This window comes from Pipistrellus kuhlii, unplaced genomic scaffold, assembly GCF_014108245.1.
Source record: "Pipistrellus kuhlii isolate mPipKuh1 unplaced genomic scaffold, mPipKuh1.p scaffold_m20_p_32, whole genome shotgun sequence".
In the NCBI taxonomy this organism is placed as follows: domain Eukaryota; kingdom Metazoa; phylum Chordata; class Mammalia; order Chiroptera; family Vespertilionidae; genus Pipistrellus; species Pipistrellus kuhlii.
Window position 1 is genome coordinate 1,770,841 of NW_023425532.1, and position 21,032 is coordinate 1,791,872.

Sequence of the window (21,032 nt, forward strand, 5' to 3'; positions counted from 1 at the left end):
TGATCAGGGTCATTTACCCCTGCCCAGATAGAGACTCCTCTTCATGTCTGTTGGCATGCAAAACCTGAAGTGTCCAGGTAGCACTCACAACTTAGAATGTAATGGGATTATTGCTGTGTTTCCTGGTAGTAGTGCCCCCCCCCCCTTAGAGAATCAGGACCTCTGACCTTGCAGAGCTCTGAGGAAACAGGAGACACACATTCCAAAAGTGGATCACTGAGATTGATGGTAAGCTGGGCCACTCCTACTTTCACCTCTGGGTTCCCAGACCCATGTATTTTACTTACAATGGTCATTGATTTAGGGTGTACACTGGGTTTTGGAGGATGGTGCCCCATTTGTGCACAGTATCTCCTCCAAGCTGGGATCTTAGCTGAGGCTGCAAGAAGTTGTTCCATAATTCTATGAGGCCAGCAGCTTCTGGGTGCTGTGGTATATAGGTCATCGGTTGAGTCCATGGTCATAGGCCCACTTTTGCACCTCCTTTCATGGCTGATGTAATGTTTTGCAGGATCCAATACTGTGTAAGCCCTTGAACAGTGATGCTGTCTCGGGTCCTGCAGTTAGGAAAGGCAAACCCATACATAGAATATTCCAGTCAAAATTCCTCATTACTCTTTCCAGGGTGGAATAGACCACACAGTAGCTGATTGGTCTTCTTGAGGGATGCTGCCATGTCAGGGATTCAATACTGGTCTCTGTTGCTGACAGGTTGAATATACTGCAGTAATTCTGAAGGTCCTCACATATAGCCTCTATCTCTGTTCCTCTTGCCACTTTGTGCATGTGCTCGTGTACCAGCACTGGGGTGACTGATTCACGAAGCTGGCTGACATCATCTGGCTGACTCATTCTGTCTACCTGATTGCTTAGTGCCACTTCTGTGGCAGATGCTGTCTGGTGGGTGTGAACATACAACACAGAGATCTTTTCTCCTTTTTCCACTTCATCTCCACTCCCATATGGCCACCCACATTTCTGTGTCCTAGACCTCCTTGTTCTAATCTCTCAACATATTTCTCTCAAAGCCTCTGGCAAATCAGCCAAGCCATTCGCCATCAGTGAATATATATTCGAATCTGTGGCCACTTCTCTTTCCCCCAAAAAGCAGATGGCCAAGGGTACAGCTCACAGCTTTGCCCATTGGGAGCACCGTTCCCAGGACCACTCTGAGTGGGACCATGGTGCAGCCGCTTTCCATTTTTGTCTTCCACCCACATACCAAGGCAACCTATTTATGAAGCAAGCTCAGACTTTCTCTTCCTTCATCCACTGGTTGAATAAAGGACTCCCCTTAGTGAGCTGAGGGAGGCAGTAGCAACAAAGTGGATGACATGGACATCTGGCTTACCTGCTCAGGCAGCTTGCTTGTTTTTGCTTGGGCTCAATCCTGGCTGCTGGACCCATCTGACTGTATAACTTGGCAGGTCTGGCAAGATCTAGCTTATAATGGACATTTCTGCGTACACAGTTATTTGGTACCTCATGGTCAAGTAGCTGTGTGTCAGGGCCCAATATTACACCAAGATTTGTTTCTCAAAAGGCGTGTAATTCTATGCTGCAGATGGCATGGCCTTGCTCCAAAGCCCCAGGGGCCTCTCGCTCGAGCTTCTCTTAAGCTCTACACTGTATCTTTTTCCACTGTTGACACCTCCAGTGTCACAGGATCTGATGGATCGTATGGCCTGAGTGGCAGGACTACTTGCATCACAACCTGGAGCTGCTGCCGAGCACTTGGAGTCAACACAGCCTGTCAGGGGCTATCTGTGCTCTCCCCCTGACAAATGATGGTTTCGCATTGCCTGCAAGCTGCCAGGTGACTCAGCTCCAGAATAGCATTAGAGTCTTTGTTGTTTGACGTCTCTGGCCCACTGTTTTAGGTTGGGTTCTCTGGAAACAGGTTTGGAAGCAGAAATTTGCATGCAGGAAGCTCATTGCAGAGTGCCTTTGGAATCAACACCTGTAAGGAGGACAGGGTTGGGCAGACAGAGAAGTTGGTCCACGATGCAGTTGCTTCAGAGGCCTAAGCTGGTCCTAGGGGGAGCTCTGGGGCTGGTAATGGTCCTTCAGAGTCAGCCTGTATTTAGGTAAACAGGCGGCCTTTGTACTCACTCAGACCAAATATAAGCCATGCGCTGCCCGAAGGAGGTATAACCTTGGCTAAGACAGTTCCCAGTTGGACACAGCCATGGGCTGTCAACAACTGAGATTCAGGGAGCACTGGCCCTGAAGAGAAGATCTGAACAGAGTACCCACTATACTTAATGGTGAAAAATAAAAAGGTTTGAAAAACAGTGATATACTTTGTACTTGTCATCATTTTATTTTTTTTAAATGCACATATCTAAAAAAGATTCTCTCCCAGCACTTGTGAGGAGTCATTGTCAGCAATGGAGGGTGTGTGTGTGTGTGTGTGTGTGTGTGTGTGAGAGAGAGAGAGAGAGAGAGAGGAGAGAGAGGGAGAGAGAAAGAGGGAAAAAGAGGGGGGAGGGAGAGAGAAAGAGAGAGAGAGAGAGAGACATAACTGTTACTGTGTTTGAGGTCTTTTGGTATGTCATTCAAGGCACAAGGGCCTGTTGCATTGTGTGTATGTGTTAGAGACCCTGATTGTGTACATGTCGATGACCTCAGAAGTGACTTCTCCTCTTGTCTCACTTCTATAAAAAACAAATTGGGGACAAGCTTCTGTCTGTGGGGAAGCTTATCAGGTAGGAAATCCTGGGCCTGGGGGAAGAGGCCACTGGAAACTTAGCCCAGGTGGGGATGGGCATAGGGACAGTGACATAGCAATTCATGATGTGCCTGCTGCTGCTTCTATCCCTCTTCCCTCATGTGGTTTCCACTCATCCTCAGTGGAATTCTTTCTCACTCCACCATTGCAGTCTCCAGCTTCTGTGGAACCACCACCAGCCTGCACCCCTCAATCTGCTCCTCCTGTGCCCACCCATGGCTGTTCTGTCCTTCACGGCAGAACAGCCTGAAACAGAACAGCTTGAAACAGAACAGCCTGAAACAGAACAGCCTGAAGCATCTCTCTGTTCTCTGGCCCGTGGTGAAAGCACCTCTCTGTTCTCTGGTCCTTTCCCAAGGAGGAGTGCATTCACCATGGGCCAGAGAACAGAGATGCTTCAGGCTGTTATAAGCAGTTACAGCCACCGAGCCATACGCAGGCACACTTCATCTATTTGTACTCTCTAAGGTTCTCTGCCATTATAAACTCCATGCAATGTCAAGGTATGTTGCCGTTTACAAAGCACTCCTTATTTTTTTAAACTTTCCAAAAATATTTATGGTAGTAGTGTGACAAGCAGACCGTACTTTAAGAAATATCTGCTCTCTGGGGTTTCAGGACTTCTTTAAAAATTTGCAGTGTTCTTTGTCATTTATATACCTCCATGAGGAATATTTTATGGTTTATTGTTCCCAAAGCATTGTTTGAGTTTTCAAAGTATTTCAACCATCATAACAATCACTTTATGGTTTCTCTAGAGACACTGCAGGGGCAAAGGGGTCAAAGGATTGGCCTGGGTTCTGTCTTACTGAGATTTGAGCATTGATGGACGTGCTCTGCTTTTCCTCTACAGGGCGAAATACTTCAAAGGGAAAAAGCTCCATGGAGAAATTGACATTAAAGTAGAACAGGTTAGTTGGGACACGTGGACCTGGGGATCAACTGTCCAGATTGCAAACTGAGTGGTCCTTTTTGTGTGATATGAATGAATCCCTGACTTCTTCCTTTCCAGGCTGAATTCTCTGATCTCAATCTCGTGGCTCACGCCAATGGTGGGTTCTCTGTGGACATGGAAGTTCTTCGAAATGGGGTGAAGGTGATGAGGTGAGTATAAGAAGGGTATCTTGGTTTTATGGGAGAGGGATAAGGACTCCCTTAGATCTGAGGGAGAATCTTCACCTCTTCACCCATCCTGCTGTGAGCAAGAACGTAGGCATATTACGATAGACAAACTATGGATACAACTTAAGTGTCCCTTGATGGACAAATGGATAAAGAAGATGTGAAGTGCGCATACACACACACACACACACACACACACACACACACACACACACAGGAATATTATTTAGCCATGAGAGAGAAGGAAATCCTGCCATTTATGACCACATACTAGTGTATAGACCTTGAGGACATTATATTAAGTGAAATAAATGAGAAAGAGAAAGACAAGTACCATGTGATATCACTTACATGTGAAATCTAAAAGAGCCAAACTCATAAAAACAGTAAAAAGGTGATTAGTAGTGGCTGGGGCTGGGAGAATAGGAGAGATATTGGTTAATGGTACAAACTTGCAACTGGTAGATAAGTCTTGGAGATCTAATGAACAGTAAAGCGAATATAGGAAACCATGTTGTATCATAATCATCAAACATTCTAAGAAACTAGATCTCAATTATTCTACCATAAAAATGAAAGTATAATTATGTGGCACAATAGATGTGCTAACGCTGCAATGACAATTAGATTAAAATATATAAACTATCAAACTAACACATCAGTTGTACACCTTAAATTTACACAATGCTATCTGTTAAATATATTTCCATTAAAACAAAACGAAATAAAACAAACAAACAAACAAACAAAAAACAGCCAAAGCCGGTTTGGCTCAGTGGATAGAGTGTCAGTCTGCAGACTGAAAGGTCCCAGGTTTGATTCCGGTCAAGGGCATGTACCTTGGTTGTGGGCACATCCCCAGTAGGGGTTGTGCAAGAGACAGCTGATCGATGATTCTCATCGGTGTTTCTGACTCTCTATCCCTCTCTCCTCCTTTCTGTAAAAGAAATCAATAAAATATATATTTTTTAAAAACACCTTAAGCACAGAATGTGGGAGATAGCTTCTCTTCTGAAGAAGAGTCAAGGATTCCAGCAGACCACAAACCAACTTTTCAATTATTGACTCAAAGTTTATTTCTTGAGCATCCACTGTGTAGCAGGTGCCGCTCTCAGCATTTTACATTGAACAGACATTTATTGAGAGCCCTTTGTGCACAGGCACTGTTCTACGTGCTGAGGACCTGGCAGTGAACAAAACAGACTCCCCCAAAGACCAAAAACCCGACAAAACCTCTCTGCCTTCATGAAACTTACATTCTACTGTGGGATGCACACAATAAACAAATTACTTAAAAAATGTGAAAGTGCTAAGAAAAATACATTGAGTGGCCAGATTATTATGATCTCTGAATGCATAATAATTTGGCCACTCAGTGTATATCTTATACAATAAAAGGCTAATATGTGAATTGCCCCCTCAACCAGGAGTTCGACCAGCAGGCAGGCTGGCCAACTGCCCATGTCCCCTCCCCCTGGCCAAGCTGGCCAGACCCCACCCATGCACGAATTCATGCACCGGGTCTCTAATACATACACACACACACTGAATGGCCAGATTATTATGATCTTTGAACACAAAATAATCTGGCCACTCAGTACATATATATTAGAGACCCAGTACATGAATTTGTGCATGGGTGGGGTTTGGCCAGCCTGGCCAGGGGGAGGGGACATGGGCGGTTGGCTGGCCTGCCTGCTGGTCGAACTCCTGGTCAAGGAGACAATTTACATATTATGCGTTCAGAGATCATAATAATCTGGCCACTCAGTGTATATAGCAGCAAAGGGATTGTTGGCTGATGGAGGAGTCTGAAATTTGGATAAGGTGGACCACTAGGTTAAGAGACATTTGAGGAAGACCGGAAGGAGGTGAAGGAGAGCTATATACAAGTATCTAGGGAGAAAAATTTTTAGGCAGAGTGAACACCTGTGTAAAGGTCCTGAGGCTGGGATTTATTCTGGGAGCATCCTTTGAGCACAGCTAGTGGTCTGAGACACTGTGACCAGGAAGCTGTCAGAACTGAGTAGGTAAGCTGGAAGCTGACCTGGTGTGGAGAGGAGCACGTAGGAAAGTTCAAAGGGATCACCAGATGGGGAAAGGGTACTTGTGGGGGAAGAACAGCGTGTGCATGTGTGCTGAGCTGAAAAACCACTTCACATGCACACGCTGTTCTTCCCCCTCAAGTAACAATTTATGTGTCAACATGTACACATGGTTATGTCCTGGGGTGAATCTGAACCCTGGCTACCAAAAGCGGTGAATGGCAGCCTTCACTGGTGAGCACAACCGTAAGGGAAGAGCCCAGGCCCTGGTTTGGCCCTTGTGGCTGTGACATTATTGTCTCAGCTGCCTGCAAGGGTTTGGCAGCTCCTCCTCTAGCCGGTGGTCTCAGTTGGTGGGGCGTGTCCATGCACTAAAGGGTTGCAGTTCAATTCCTGATTCCTGTTTGATTCCACTCATAAAGCCCACCCATACCTAGAGCCCCTATGGATTGACACATTCCCGCTGCAACAGCTCCCAGTATATTCCCCCTTATGTTGAAACATCTCTCCCCCGCCTCATTTCTATAAGAACAGCCCTTTCATTTTAAGAATATTGACTGACACCTGCCTCTCATTAGCCAGTCCTGGATTCCTCCTATGCCAGTATTGGTAAATCTGAGGGCCAAATCCAATTAATTACACTGTACAGCCCCCACTAAATTTCCATTTGCAAATGGATCTGTAGCTGGACTTTTAATTTTTCCTTCTTTAGTCTCTCAGTCTGCCTAGTCATGTGTCAGCATTATACTGTTTAAATTAGAAAAGCTTCACCGTGGCCGGTTTGGCTCACTGGATAGAGCCTGAGGACTGAAGGGTTTGATTCTGGTCAAGGGCATGTACCTTGGTTGCAGGCACATCCCGGGGGGGGGGGGGTGTGTGTATGTGCAGGAGGTAGCTGATCAATGTTTCTCTCTCATCGATGTTTCTAGCTCTCTATCCCTTTCCCTTCCTCTCTGTAAAAAATCAATAAAAAAAATTAAAAAAAGAATAGAAATATGGAAACTTGCTCTTTATTGTAAGGGTGGTGGGAAGCTTCTGGGGGCCAGAATCCTCACCATTCCTACCCCTACACCCCAGGTCTCTGAAGCCGGACTTTGTGCTGATTCGTCAGCATGCCTTCAGCATGGCAAGGAATGGAGACCACCGCAGTTTGGTCATCGGGCTGCAGTATGCTGGAATCCCCAGCGTTAACTCTTTGCACTCTGTCTACAACTTCTGTGACAAGCCCTGGGTGGTAAGTGACACGAAGAGTGTTATTGGCAGAGGGACTATCTCATGCATGCATGCGGGAGCTCAAAATCACTGTGATTTGGGGAAACTGAGGGAGTTTGGAAGCTTGGAACCTCCAGTTTGGAAACTCCCTCCAGGCGAAGGACTTGCTGACTTGTCTTTCTTGGCTCTCATAGTTTGCCCAGATGGTTCGACTGCACAAGAAACTGGGGACAGAGGAATTCCCTCTGATCGATCAGACCTTCTACCCCAATCACAAAGAGATGGTGAGTCTGGGGGAAGTAGAGTGGGCAAGAGGGGAAAGCATGCCTACTACAATAGGTGCCAATAGATATGTACCAATGGTACACTATCAGAGAGTATTACTGGGTGGCATGTGCTGTGGAGAGTGAAATTGCTTTGGGAAGGGGTTTATTAATACAGTGAATTTACTTATGTGGTTACAAGTGTGATTTGTATCATTGATCCTGTTACGTATAGTATCTATTTTCACCAGTACTAAAAATAGATTTCTAGCCCTAACTGGTTGGCTCAGTGGATGTAGCGTCAGCCTGCTGACTCAAGGGTCCCAGGTTCAATTCTGGTCAAGGGCATGTACCTTGGTTGCGGGCACATACTCATTAGGAGGTGTGCAGGAGGCAGCTGATCTATGTTTCTCTCTCATCAATGTTTCTAACTCTCCCTTTTCCTTCCTTTCTGTAAAAAGAAATCAATAAAATATTTAAAAATAGATTTCTAATATAAACTTACAGAACTAATATAATGAATCAGATTATATTACATATAGAAATTAAGTCATTGTTTCTAACATCAAATACTCCTCTTGATATAAATGTTGCCAATATTTCAAATTAGGATTGGCAATAAAAATAATCAGTAGCAATGTTATACATTAGATTGTTTACAAATAGTAATTGAATTGTTTTTGCTATTATCATAAAATATAATCATTAATGTTACAAATTATAACCAATACTGCAAATTATTGTTATTGATATAAATCATTAATACCAAGGTTATGAATTAAATTATAGTTGCTAATAGAAATTGAATAATTATAACTAGAATCATCAAAGATTATAACTATTATTACATTTATCAATATTATAAATTATACTCTAATATTAATGATAAGTTCCTGTTTTGAATTATATTATACTTAATGGTAGAAATTGCATTATCATTACTACAACATCAAATACTATAACTAGCATTACGATTTATTACCAATGTCACAAATTTGGATTATCAATACAAGTGATTAGTACCTATGCTGTGAAGTAGGTTTTAATTACTAAAACATATTAAACTATTAGCAAAATATTACAAATTATTGGCAATTTACATACTACTTGTGCAGAGCCTTGAGGTCAGTCTGAGATCCTGGGCAGGCACACCGCCTTATGCATACCGTGCCTTTCTAGATTGCCAGAAAGAGCTTTTCAAAGCCTCCTATGGAGATCTCATTGCCCATCTTTTCTGTTGGGTTTTTGGTCAGCTTGTTTGTTATAACTGTAATCACTGCCTCAAGCACCTGCCGATTGTTTCTAAAAAGCAGCTTCAGGCAAAGATGTTTACACCAGGTAAACTCTGAGTCAGATCAGATAGACAAGTCCTGCGAGTGGAGTTTTCTAGGAAAGTGAAAGTTCAAATACAGTTGTCTGAGAATGGAACCTTGAAGTGACCCCAGCCCTGTTCTGCCTCCTCCCGGGGTTTCTAGGCTGCAAGGCTCTTGCTGTTCAAGGCTGATGTGGAAGTGGGGAGATGGGAGCAGGGAACGTTCATATGGACAGAACTTACTGTTCTTCATGAGAGTCAGACATTTTTTAATTGTGATTCACTTTGGGCAATTTTAAAAATTCTGGGAAAATGTAATTTTTATATGTTTTGCCAGTATTCTCATTGCTTCATGGAGGAGAGGATTTTTATAGGCCCTACTCCCACCTTTCCACTGACATCACCTCCAGGCATATCTTATTCTTCCCCAGACTCAGCCAGCGGATAATGTTATTTGGCAGCTACATGTACTCATTACTATGGGAATGTCCTTGCACCTCAGAGCCAGGAAATTGATAGGAAAGTTTATATGGAAATACAAGCATATAATAAAAGCCAGAAAAACCCTGAAGTTGGGAGCAGGGGATCAGTTGTACCAGCCTACAAAAAGTCGAATGCTTCTGCCAGCAAATATATATTGTATGAAGCTTTTCTAATTTATTTATTTTTTAAAATATATTTTATTGATTTTTTTTTTTTTTTACAGAGAGGAAGGGAGAGGGATAGAGAGCTAGAAACATCGGTGAGAGAGAAACATTGATCAGCTGCCTCCTGCACACCCCCCACCGGGGATGTGCCTGCAACCAAGGTACATGCCCTTGACCAGAATCAAACCCTTCAGTCCTCAGGCTCTATCCAGTGAGCCAAACCGGCCACGGTGAAGCTTTTCTAATTTAAACAGTATAATGCTGACACATGACTAGGCAGACTGAGAGACTAAAGAAGGAAAAATTAAAAGTCCAGCTACAGATCCATTTGCAAATGGAAATTTAGTGGGGGCTGTACAGTGTAATTAATTGGATTTGGCCCTCAGATTTACCAATACTGGCATAGGAGGAATCCAGGACTGGCTAATGAGAGGCAGGTGTCAGTCAATATTCTTAAAATGAAAGGGCTGTTCTTATAGAAATGAGGCGGGGGAGAGATGTTTCAACATAAGGGGGAATATACTGGGAGCTGTTGCAGCGGGAATGTGTCAATCCATAGGGGCTCTAGGTATGGGTGGGCTTTATGAGTGGAATCAAACAGGAATCAGGAATTGAACTGCAACCCTTTAGTGCATGGACACGCCCCACCAACTGAGACCACCGGCTAGAGGAGGAGCTGCCAAACCCTTGCAGGCAGCTGAGACAATAATGTCACAGCCACAAGGGCCAAACCAGGGCCTGGGCTCTTCCCTTACGGTTGTGCTCACCAGTGAAGGCTGCCATTCACCGCTTTTGGTAGCCAGGGTTCAGATTCACCCCAGGACATAACCATGTGTACATGTTGACACATAAATTGTTACTGCAAAGATGTCCTCTGTGTAGGGAGGTGACGACTGGGTTCTCCAAATCCACCAATCCCGCTCTGGGATATTCCTTGGGCCCTGGGGGAACGTCCAGGAATACTAAAGGACAGGGCCCCAGAGGATCCAGGGGCTATGCTTGGAGATCCGGAACACCCTGGAGGATACCCAGGTTCTTATTGGCAGGAGGAGTTCGTGAAAAAGGTGTGGGCTGAAGTACTTCGTTGATTCTGATTTTGAAACCTTACCTGTACTTCACTGCTGTCAAAGTTGGTCAGAGAAATGAGGGAAGAAGAGGAAGGATAAGGTGAAGAAGGGCATTTCCAGATCATTCTGTTCATCTTTCCTAGACCCCAAACAACCACTTTCCAAGGAATCTCCCATGGGCCATGGGGCGGGGGGTTGGGGGGAAGGCTGCCCCCTGGCTGGGTTATGTGGGGGTGGGAGTCTAGGACCCCTGGGACTTTCCCCTTTTACTTCAGTCAGACTCACAGGACAAAACCTAATGGTTGGGACAGGAACACCCACAGGTTTGAATGGGGCATGACATGCTCCCTGGGTGGCATCAGGACAATGCCTGAGGTGAGGAAGAGAGCTGTTAGCCAATTGATAGGGCATTTGTCAACTAGGCTGTTGACTGGAGGGATTTGTGAACAGGGGAATTTGCCAGAAGTAGTGATTTGTCAGCAGTGGGGAATTTATGAACTGGAGAGCCCTATGCAAATAGGATTTAGAAATTAGTCCAATAAAATGCTCTAAAGTATTGACTAAAGAGATTATCCAGTAAGCTGTGGTTGATGATGCGGGTTAAATTACTGACACTGCAGATCACCAATGCTAATGCCAATGTACAGAATTATTAGCAATACCTCCAATTTTATGTAAAATTTAATAGCCAACATTTTACAGCCCTCATCCCCTCGGTATTGGTCCCAGGGTGCTCCCACCAGATCATCAGTGACATGGGCTTGTTCCCAGACACTACACAGACACCGCCTGCTGAGTGCTAGGACTTTATTTCACTGCCTTGAAGAGAGCAAGACAGAAGTGGGAAAGGGAGGTGAATATTGTGTAGGTTTCAGCTTCTGCCGGGGGCAGGATTCAGGCGCCGTGGGACCGCAGGGACTGCCAGTTGCACAACCCTTGCTTCTGTGGCAGGCAGGCAAGGAAGCGGCTCTGGAAGCCCTTGTCAGAGCCTGTGAGCAGCTGGTCCGTCCACAAACAGTGATTGTTACTCTGCAGTTTGCAGGGAATGGATGAGCAGGGGTATATCTGGAAGAGGGGAGGGAGGCACATCTCTGAGGACTTCTCCTCGCCTACAGAGCAGAACTTTCTTCTCCTAAGCTTTCAACACTGAGCTGCTCAAGAGACATCATGTCAAGCCACCTGGATACAGACTCAAGAAAGGTTCCTCCCATTGGGAGAACAGTCATTGGATTCGGTGAGGTGACAGTAATCCAGAGAAAGGATCAGTTTCTCCGTGGTTGGGGGCAGTTGCAGGGACCAGGCAGATGGGTCTCCCGAGAACTGTTCCATAGGAGAGGGAACAATTGGCAGTACCGGGAACAGCTGGGGAGTGAAGAACTGAAGCATGGGAAGGAGCTGTGGGACTCTCAGATACAGTCACTGAATCACAGGACATTCAGAGACACCAGGGAACAGTCCTGGAACAGTCCAATGGGCAATGTAACTTGCCCTCGTGTGTGTAATTGTCACAGCTGGAGAGCAACAATCATATGTGCTGGGAAGAGTCAGTGAGTTGGGGAACAGCACTTTGGGTTCTTGGAGAACGTTCTAGGAAACCAAGAAACAATCCCAGGGAGGTGGAAGGGGGAAGGTGAGGAACAAACAGCAGGACTACAGAATAGTCACAAGGGAACGTTAGAGGAACAGGAAGCAGCCACAACAGTGAATCCCCAGGTATGAGGCATATGGGGCAAAGCAATCACCGGAATGTCCAGAAGGACAGTCTCAGGTTTGGGAGAAGAGCAGGGAAGATCAGAGACAGCACGTGGGGGTTTGGGGAGTAGCCACAGGGAAAAGTGATTAGCCTGACCGAGCAAGAAACAAGCCACGAGTTCAGGAAAGAGCTCAAGAAGACCTCTCCAGGTGGCAGGCAGGGCTCAGACACTTACTGTGCATTCTTCACAACCAGCACTGTAGAGCTTGGTGAAGCCCCGGCGCTGAGCGGAGCTCAGACTGTCCCAGGGGACCACGTAACTGCAGATGGTGATGTGCAGCTGCCCGCCCCTCAGATGCCCTGGGGGAGGAGGGAACAACAAGCAGCCCCTGATTGGCTGGGCTCGGGCAGGTGACGCCTGATTTGGCGTCCCTGGAGCACAAACCCGGCTGGGGGCCTTCTGATAGGCCGAAATTGGGGCGGTCCTTATTTCAACTGGGACCCTTCCTTCCGAGCCCCGCCCCTTCAAGGTGCCAAGGCCCAGGACCAGGGGGCGGAGCCTCACCAGCGATGAGAAACTCCTCGCTGCGGTTCTGAGACCTGTGGGAGTATCCGCAGAGGTTCTCCATGGCTGGGGTGTGGACGAACTGGATGTCAGAGACGTTGAACCCTTTGAACATCTGTGCATGGATGAGGAGGACTCTTACTGACATGATCCTCCCACCCCACACACATAGCATCCCTGAGATCACAGCTAACTGCCTCGCCAACCATGGCCAGAAGCTTTTTTATTTTTACTGGAAGATGTTAGGAACTCCCGAGGAAGGGGCAGGAGGAATACCTTGGTCGTTTTAATCTCATAACGCTGATATAAAGTTGTCTGGTTGACTTCTGCTGTCCCTATAAACTTGGCCTTGATGACTGCAGGGAGAAGAGGGGGGGGGGGGACAAGTCAAATGGACTGCGTGAGCTAATAAAATAAAACAATTACAATAGTCATACTAGCAAAGCACATACTTAAGTAGGGGTTGCTGAATGCCAGATAACCCACTAAGAAATGTACACATTTGTTAGCTGATTTGCCCATATAGCGAGCGCCTGCTTTCTGCCAGGCTCTGCTTTAAGCCTCTTTCATATATTCACCAGGTGCTCATTCACTCAATGAATATTTTGGAGTACCAGCTGTGTGTCACGCACTGTTCTGGGTGTTAGGGACGTAACAGTGAACAAAACATAGAAATCCCTTCCCTTGTGGAGCTCACATGCTAGCCAGGAAGAGACAGACTAAACACAAGCAAAACAGATAGATTTGTGGAGTGTTGGAGGTATTCTGTATGATGGGCAACTTCAGAACTGGGTAAGGGGGTCAGGAGTACTAGGGGACAGGGGTTAAAGTTTCGGGGAAATAACATTGGAGGCAGTCACCCATAAGGATACCTGGGGGGAAGGGTGTACCTGGCAGAGGGAACAGCCAGTGCAAAGGCCCTGAGGAGGGACTGGGCCTGGAGAAATCAAGGAATTGAGTGAGGATGCCATGTGTCCAAAGTAGAGTCAGGGCAGGGCTGAGTGGAATTGTTCTAGAGGTGAGCGCCATTCTGAACCCCACTGGACTGAGAGGGAAACCAAAACACAGTATGGGAGCAGAGTCGGGTATACTCACCAACATCAGAGTTGCAGAAGGCCATCTGTGGGTGGTATGCACCACAGATGCAGGCCCTGCTAGGGGCTGTCAGATACAGCAACAGCAGGATGCCGGAGGCCAGGGATTCAAAGGTGGCCATGATGGATTCTGGAGGGGTGGAAAAGAGGGGTCAGGGGGCCTCCCACCCAGCAGATCCAATCCGGAAACCTGGGCAGGCCTCTCACCCCATCCTGCCGCACCCCCCAGCAGCATGGACGGGCATTAGTCTGCCACACTTGGGTTAGACGGGTTGGGGAGTTTGGGGATTGTAAGGGGACAGATATTTGAGAGCCCAGAGGATTTTCGGGGGATCGGGAAAGTTTCAGAGTTGTGGAGTCTGAGCCATTTAGGGGATAGGATAAGTGGCGGAGATTATGGCGTTGTGGTGTTTGGGAGAAAAGGAGGCCGGTGGAGTTTGAAGACTTGGGGGAGGAGGTTAGGGTAGAAAGTGGAGGTGTTGGGGTGAGGAATTTGGGGAACTATAGGAATTTGGGAGTTTGGAGTTGTGCCTATCGGAGAGAAAGGCCGAGAAGGCCTGGGAGTTGGGGAAGCTGATGAATGTGGAGGAGGTTGGGGCTTAAGGATTTGGAGCAGTTCTTGGGGGGAGTGCTCTAAGAGGGGGGGTGCAGGGGCATTCGGGAGCAGAGGAGGTTTTGAGGTTTACGAAGTTGAGGACCTAGGAGTCTGGGGTATTGGGGGGGGGAGGTTCAGAAGGTTGTGGGGGGGAGACTTGGGGGACAAAGAGGGAATTTAGGTGAGTTGGCCGCTTGCGAGGCATCTGTGAAATAAGGGGCTCACGAGCCAGGCGGATTTAGGATGGATATCGGGAGTTTGGAGCAGTTGCCCCCCACACCCCCCCTCTCCCCCTTGACCAGTCCAGGGTCGCGGTGCCTGGGTGCCCGCCGTTCGGGCTGAGCAGCGAGGTGCTCAGCGGCAGGAAAGCTCTGCCCAGGCCCAGGCCTTGCAGCCGCCTTGCCCCCTACCTACCTCTGATGCAGCCTCTCTAGACGCTGGGTCTGCAGCGATGGGGATGGCGGCAGGGCCTGAGCAGCGGAGGATAAATGTCCACGCAAGGGGCGGGGGCGGGGTGGCTGCGGCAGTCTTGCGGAAACCACAGGCCTCCACGCTTCCTGGATGCATTACTCATCCGCCCACCGTCAGTGGTGGCCAAGGGGCGGGGCCGAGGGCTGCCGAAAAAGAGCTTCATCCTCCTCCTCTCCCTCCCCCTAGGCCTCGCCCTGTCATCCCCCTCCCCCATCTCCAAGTCCCATCCCAATCCTAACCAGAGGCCTCAATGGAGTGCTTAGAGTCAGGATTCCCCCAACGCAATTCCGCAGTCTACCCATTCACCCACGGGTCGCAAACTCCCCACGGCTGAAGCCCGAATTAGTTCATTTTCGTCAATAAACATGTTTTGCACAGATACTGCATACCAAGCACACACAAAAATTCGTCTCTGGTAGACTCAACAAACTAGTGAGGAATGCGGGAGGCAGAGAAGAGACAAGTTGAAGCAGTGGAGGGAGATGAGGCCGGTGAATGGAGGAGGAATACAGTGTGGAGTAACTGAGGCACAGAGAGATTAAGTGACTTATTCAAGACCACAATAAGTGGCAGAACTGGCATTTGAACTCAAGTGGCCTGGAGCCAGACCTGGATCTAAACCCTGCTAAAAAAAACACACAGGCAAATAGCATTTATATAGCACCAACTGTGTACCTACCGGTCACTCCGAATAATTTATCTCCCTTAAAGCTCACAATTTTTGCCACAGCATGCGTGAAACTAGAGGGTATTATGCTAAGTGAAAGAAGCCAGAGAAACCGAAATACCTTATGATTTCATTTATAGGTGGAATCTAAAACACCAACCGAAAAAAACCCACACACAAAATAAAATAGAAATACACTGAGTGGCCAGATTATGATGATCTCTGAAAGCCTAATAATTTGGCCACCCAGTGTCTATCCTATATAATAAAAGGCTAATATGCAAATTGTCCCCTCGACCAGGAGTTCGACCAGCAGGCAGGCCGGCCAACCACCCATGTCCCCTCCCCCTGGCCAGGCTGGCTGGACCCCACCTATGCACTGGACCTCTGATATATATATATACACACACACACACACACACACACACACACTCAAACACACACACACACACACACACACACACACACACACACACATATACACTGAGATCATAATAATCTGGCCACTCAGTGTATACTCACAGATACAGAGAAAACTGGTGGTTGCCAGAGGGGGCATGGGATGGGTGAAATAGATGAAGAGGATTAAGTAGTACAGACTTCCAGTTATAAAATACGTAAATAATGGGAATGCACAGGGGAATATAGTCAGTAGTATTGTAATAACTTTGTATGGTGACAGATGCTAACTAGAATTTTCATGGTTATTTCATAATGTATAAAATTATTGAGCCACTATAATGTACATCTGAAACTAATATATGTCAACTATAATTCAACTTTTTAAAGATAATAGTTATTTTATTGATTTCAGAGAAGAAAGGAGAAGAGAGAGAGAAACATCAATGATGAGAGAAAATCATTGATCGGCTATGTCCCCCGCTGGGGATCGAGCCTGCAACCCAGGCATGTGCCCTTGGTCGGAATCGAACCCGGGACCCTTTAGTCCACAGGCCGATGCTCTATCCACTAAGCCAAACCAGCTAGGGCTATAATTCATCTTTCAAAAGCTCATAATAAGCCTCTGAGATGGGTACCAGCGTTATTCCCATTTTACAGATGAGGAATAGAGGAACTGAAGGACTTTCACTGGGTCACAGGGCATGGCTGGGATTGGATTTAGGCCAGCTGGCTCCAGGATCTCAATCGGGGCTTAGCAAGCGGGCAGGTGATGGTTAATTAATGAGCCCTGGGATGGGGGGAGTTGAATGGTGGTGAAAGAGGCCAGGGAGTGAGTCAGGAGAAAACTGATACTCTTCCATCCTGCCCTGCCCCTTCCCCATCAACCCCTCCCTGCCCATGCATCTGGTAGGTGGTGGGGTGAGACAACCACTGCCTGCCAAATTCCAGATGTTATTTCCATCTTCCTAGGGTCCTGGGAAGGCTGATTAACAGCCTTCGTTGTTCAGGAAGGACAGACCAATAATAATGATGGTCATGATAACAGTCCCTTGTTGAGCATTTACTGTAGACTGCCTCAAAGTCTTTGTGGAAAGTCTTTTATTCAGTCTCCATTACCCTCTTGTTCATTAAGCCGGATTAACTCAGGGAGATTAGCGCAATCCACAGCAACACCAGCACCACCACAAAAGCTCCCACCAACACTTAACGAGTCCTTAATGGGTATCAAGCCCTGTTCTAGAATCTTTGTGTAAGTACTTTATCCCTCAGTCAGTCCAGATTGCCTCCTTGTTAATGTTGGCTAACCAAGATATGATAAGCCAATAATAACAACAGTACCCGACACTACTGGAGGATGCAGACTTCCTGTGTGCCAGCTATTGTACTAAGCATTTTTCCCGACATAACTCACAATATCCCTGTGAGTTAGAGACTGTTCATATTCTCATTATGCAGATGAGGAAACTGAGACACCCAAAGCATTGAGTGAGCTGCCCAGGAATGAGAGTGAAGAAATGTCAGTTGGGGAAACAAGAGAGAGAGGGAGGGAGGGACGTAAACCAGGAATCTGGAGAAGCTGATTGTGAAAGTAGGGGAGTGAGAGTGAATGAGACAGGGAGCTGAGTAAGCCAGCGGGGGAGCCAAAGGGAGAAGTGAGGGGAGGGAAAGTCTTGCTGCTGCCCCTTGCTGACTCCGGTTCTGACGCCAGCTCTGTAACTCTGAAACCTGTGTCAGCACAGATTTCTGGTGACTGTCTACATGTGAGGGGTCGTGTGGAACCAGATTGTTGTGCAGGTTTTGAAACTGGTGGGGTTTCATGAAGGGGTGTCCAGGTGTGTGACCATCTGAGGGGCTGGATGGGGATGGGGACGGGGGGGCTCAACTGGGTGTGCAGAACGGACACCTGGCAATTGCCACCGCACACCAAGGTCTTGGGCCTGAGTGGGCCCCTTTTACAGATCAGGAAACTGAGGCCCAAAGAGGGTTAAGTGACCTGCCAGGGGTCCCATATGGTCTTAAGAAGAGGAAACGTGCCCTAGCTGGTTTGGCTCAGAGGATAAAGTGTTGGCCTGCAGACTAAAGGATCCTGGGTTCAATTCCAGTCAAGGGCACATGCCCAGGTTGCGGGTTCGATCCCCAGTGTGTGTGTGTGGGGGGGGGGGGGTGCAGGAGGCAGCTGATCAATGATTCTGTCTCCTCAGTGATGTTTCTCTCCTTCTCTCTCTCTCTCTCTCTCTCTCTCTCTCTCTCTCTCTCTCTCTCTCTCCCTCTCTCTCCCTGTCCTTTCCTCTCTGAAATCAATAAAAAATATATTTTTAAAAAAGAAGAGTAAATGCTAAGGTTCAAAGCTAGGGCTCTCCAGAGGATCCCAGAGTGCAGCATTCCTCTTGTACACACATGTGCAGGCACACTTACACGTGTCCACAGGGTTGTGTTCAGTCCCAGGCCCAGAGAAAATAGGAGGGTTTATAAAAAGAGGAGCCTAGAAAATCTGGTGTGTGTGTGCGTGCGCACAGCTCTCTGCTGTGTCTCTGCCCAGGAGAGTTGCCTATGAGCCTTTAGGTGGCATGTATGTGGTGTACGTATGGACCTGAGGGTTTTGTGTAGCCCTGTGTGTTTTATGCTGCTTCTGGGAGTTGTGTGTCTGCCTCTGGAAGGCGGCTCTGGATTGCACATGTCATGGTGAACGTCTCTCCTCCCCTGTGTGAGCTATGAGTGTGCCTGCTGTTAGGCCACTAACCGCCTCTGCGGTGATTCCCTACGACACTGCCTAGAGGATCCTCTCCGTGCCCCATAATGACGCCAAGCATTTGGGAAATGAGGAAGGTGGGAGTGCAGGGGGATGGGTAACGCCTGAAGGTCAATCGGTCACCCAGAGCTTGCGGGCTTCCTGTGCCTGTCGGGAACTGAGAACCACTGCCGCCCCAGCCGCCCCTCCCAGAATGCCTTCTCTCTACCCTGTGGGGCAGCTGTCTGCGCAGCAGATGGAGGGCGTGGCCCTGTGTGCATCCTACTATAATGGGGTTGGGGTCGCCCAACATGGTCCCTGGCTCCTGCCCAGGATCTGGGAGGCTTGATGTATGTCTGCACCTGAATGTGTGAGCATGTGAGTGTGTGTGTGTGTGTGTGTGTGTGTGTGTGTGTGTGTGCATATATGCCCAGGAGTGTTGTCTGTATGCTTAGGAGGGTTATGGTGTCTCTGGTTGTGTGTATGCCTCTCTGTGTTTACATATGACAGGGTATGTTGTGTCCCTGGATATACTTCTTGTGGGCCCAGGAGTGTGGTGTGGGTTTTAGGGGTTCTGTGAATACCTAGAAGTGTGTGTACCTTTCTCTGTGTAGTGTGGGTCCTTCTGTTTGTTGTCAGTGTGCCTAGGAGTGTTGTGTGTGTGTGTGAGTGTTGACTACATGCCCAACTCTGTTGTGTGTGCTGCTCAGAGCTCTGTGTATCTCTGGATTCTATGGTTGTGCCCCGAGGGTTGTCTTTGTATTACATGGGTAATCTCTCACGATGTGTATGCCCCTCTATATTGTGGGTGATGTGAGGGGAGCTGTGTGTGTGCCTGCCCCACACGTGAGCACCAGGCTGGCTGAATGACTGTGGGCATTTCTGCAGTTGGAGGGCAAATGTGCCCGAGAGCTTGTGTTGGTTGCAAGTCTCTCCATCTTGTGGATCTCAACATGCATGGGCACCTCTGGGTTTGGTTGTATAGCTCTGAGCTTGGAGGATTTGTGTGTGTGTGTGTGTGTGTGTGTGTGTAGGTTGTGTGTGTGTGTGTGTGTGTGGACAAGGCTTACATACAAGGCCTGGCTGAGGGGTCCAGTTGCTACATGCTCACCACCACACCCCCGTGCACACAGTCACTTCTCCATCATCCAGTTACTGTATAAACTTTCCCTCTTCCAGGAAAGCCCCCCTCCCCCTCTTATCCCATGCATCTGCCTGGGAAAGCAGAGGCGGGAAGTCTGGGTGGGTGGAGGGAGGGACAGGCAGAAAGGGCTCTGGGTTGGATTCTGAGCTCAGGGGTGCAGTGTGATCCCCAGCACTGTCTGCTTATCTCTGACCTGCCTCTTCTGGGAAATGGCCCCAAATATGTGGCTCCTGCCGGATGGCTCCCCTCAATACCACCCCCACCCCTGGCAATCAGCCCTCCTGCCCTGACCATGCTCTGCCTTTCCACCCCACCAGCTCAGCAGCACAACATACCCTGTGGTTGTGAAGATGGGGCATGCGCACTCCGGGATGGGCAAGGTGAGTCCCCAGGTTAGGTGTGTCCCTGTGTGTTCCTAAGTGTACTATGTAGATGTACATTGGGTATTCAGTGCACGCCACTAATTTTGTGTAATTGTGTGTCCTTGGATGTTTACCTATTTGTATCTTTCCCTCACATTTGTAGATTTTGTTGATCCCCTTTCCTGTCATGCACTCAGCCAGTTTATGTGTCCTGTTATTTTGTTAGTATATCTGTGTATATGCATGTCTCTGTGTTAAACACACACTGTGTAATAGTTTATGTTCAAGGGTCTTGGGGTCCTGTGTGCTTTCCATCCCTCTGATTTTGTCTCTGTGTATGTAGAAAGCAGACTTGTGATTTTTATGTTGGAGTGTGTCCGTGTGTCTGTTCATTTATTGTATATACCATTGATTTTGTGTCTGTATAGATATACTGTATATATATACAATTTTGCTACACCTTTAATGAGATAAAATTCACATACTATACAACGTACCCATATAAGGTGACAATTCAATCATTTTTAGTATGTTCAGAGAGTGATATACACCCAACTACATGTCTGTGCATACATGTAAAAGCCAGGAGGCCCAGAATCATGCATGCATCAAGTGCCTTGGTATGTCCACTGAATTTTTTGTGTACTCAGCTCACCTGTGCCACTTGTGTGCACACCCCCCGCCCTGAGGCACCCCCACTGCTGCCCCGTCCCGCCAAGGCCCTGACCCCCAGCCCACCCACAGGTCAAGGTGGAAAACCAGCACGACTTCCAGGACATCGCAAGTGTCGTAGCGCTGACCAAGACGTATGCCACTGCTGAGCCCTTCATTGACGCCAAATATGATGTTCGCGTCCAGAAGATTGGGCAGAACTACAAGGCCTACATGTGAGTGGAGAAATAGAAGCCCTGG

The 21,032-nt window shown here is 47.6% G+C and overlaps 2 protein-coding genes across 3 annotated transcripts in view; one reads left to right on the plus strand and one right to left on the minus strand.

Annotated features, from left to right (window-relative positions):
• SYN1 (synapsin I) overlaps window positions 1-21,032 on the plus strand; it is a 32,175-nt gene that overhangs the window by 5,540 nt on the left and 5,603 nt on the right. For both annotated transcript variants that reach the window (XM_036460549.2, XM_036460550.2), the window contains exons 2-7: window positions 3,585-3,642; window positions 3,744-3,835; window positions 6,976-7,132; window positions 7,305-7,394; window positions 20,076-20,138; window positions 20,865-21,007. In XM_036460549.2, the coding sequence (XP_036316442.1) occupies window positions 3,585-3,642; window positions 3,744-3,835; window positions 6,976-7,132; window positions 7,305-7,394; window positions 20,076-20,138; window positions 20,865-21,007 (603 nt within the window). The remainder of the gene's footprint in view (window positions 1-3,584; window positions 3,643-3,743; window positions 3,836-6,975; window positions 7,133-7,304; window positions 7,395-20,075; window positions 20,139-20,864; window positions 21,008-21,032) is intronic.
• Window positions 11,190-14,924, minus strand: TIMP1 (TIMP metallopeptidase inhibitor 1). The gene is made up of 6 exons (XM_036460644.2): window positions 14,761-14,924; window positions 13,753-13,881; window positions 12,934-13,013; window positions 12,658-12,772; window positions 12,328-12,452; window positions 11,190-11,464 (listed from the first exon to the last, which is right to left on the minus strand). The coding sequence occupies exons 2-6, from the start codon at window positions 13,871-13,873 to the stop codon at window positions 11,294-11,296; spliced, it is 612 nt and encodes a 203-aa protein (XP_036316537.1). The 5' UTR covers window positions 13,874-13,881; window positions 14,761-14,924; the 3' UTR covers window positions 11,190-11,293.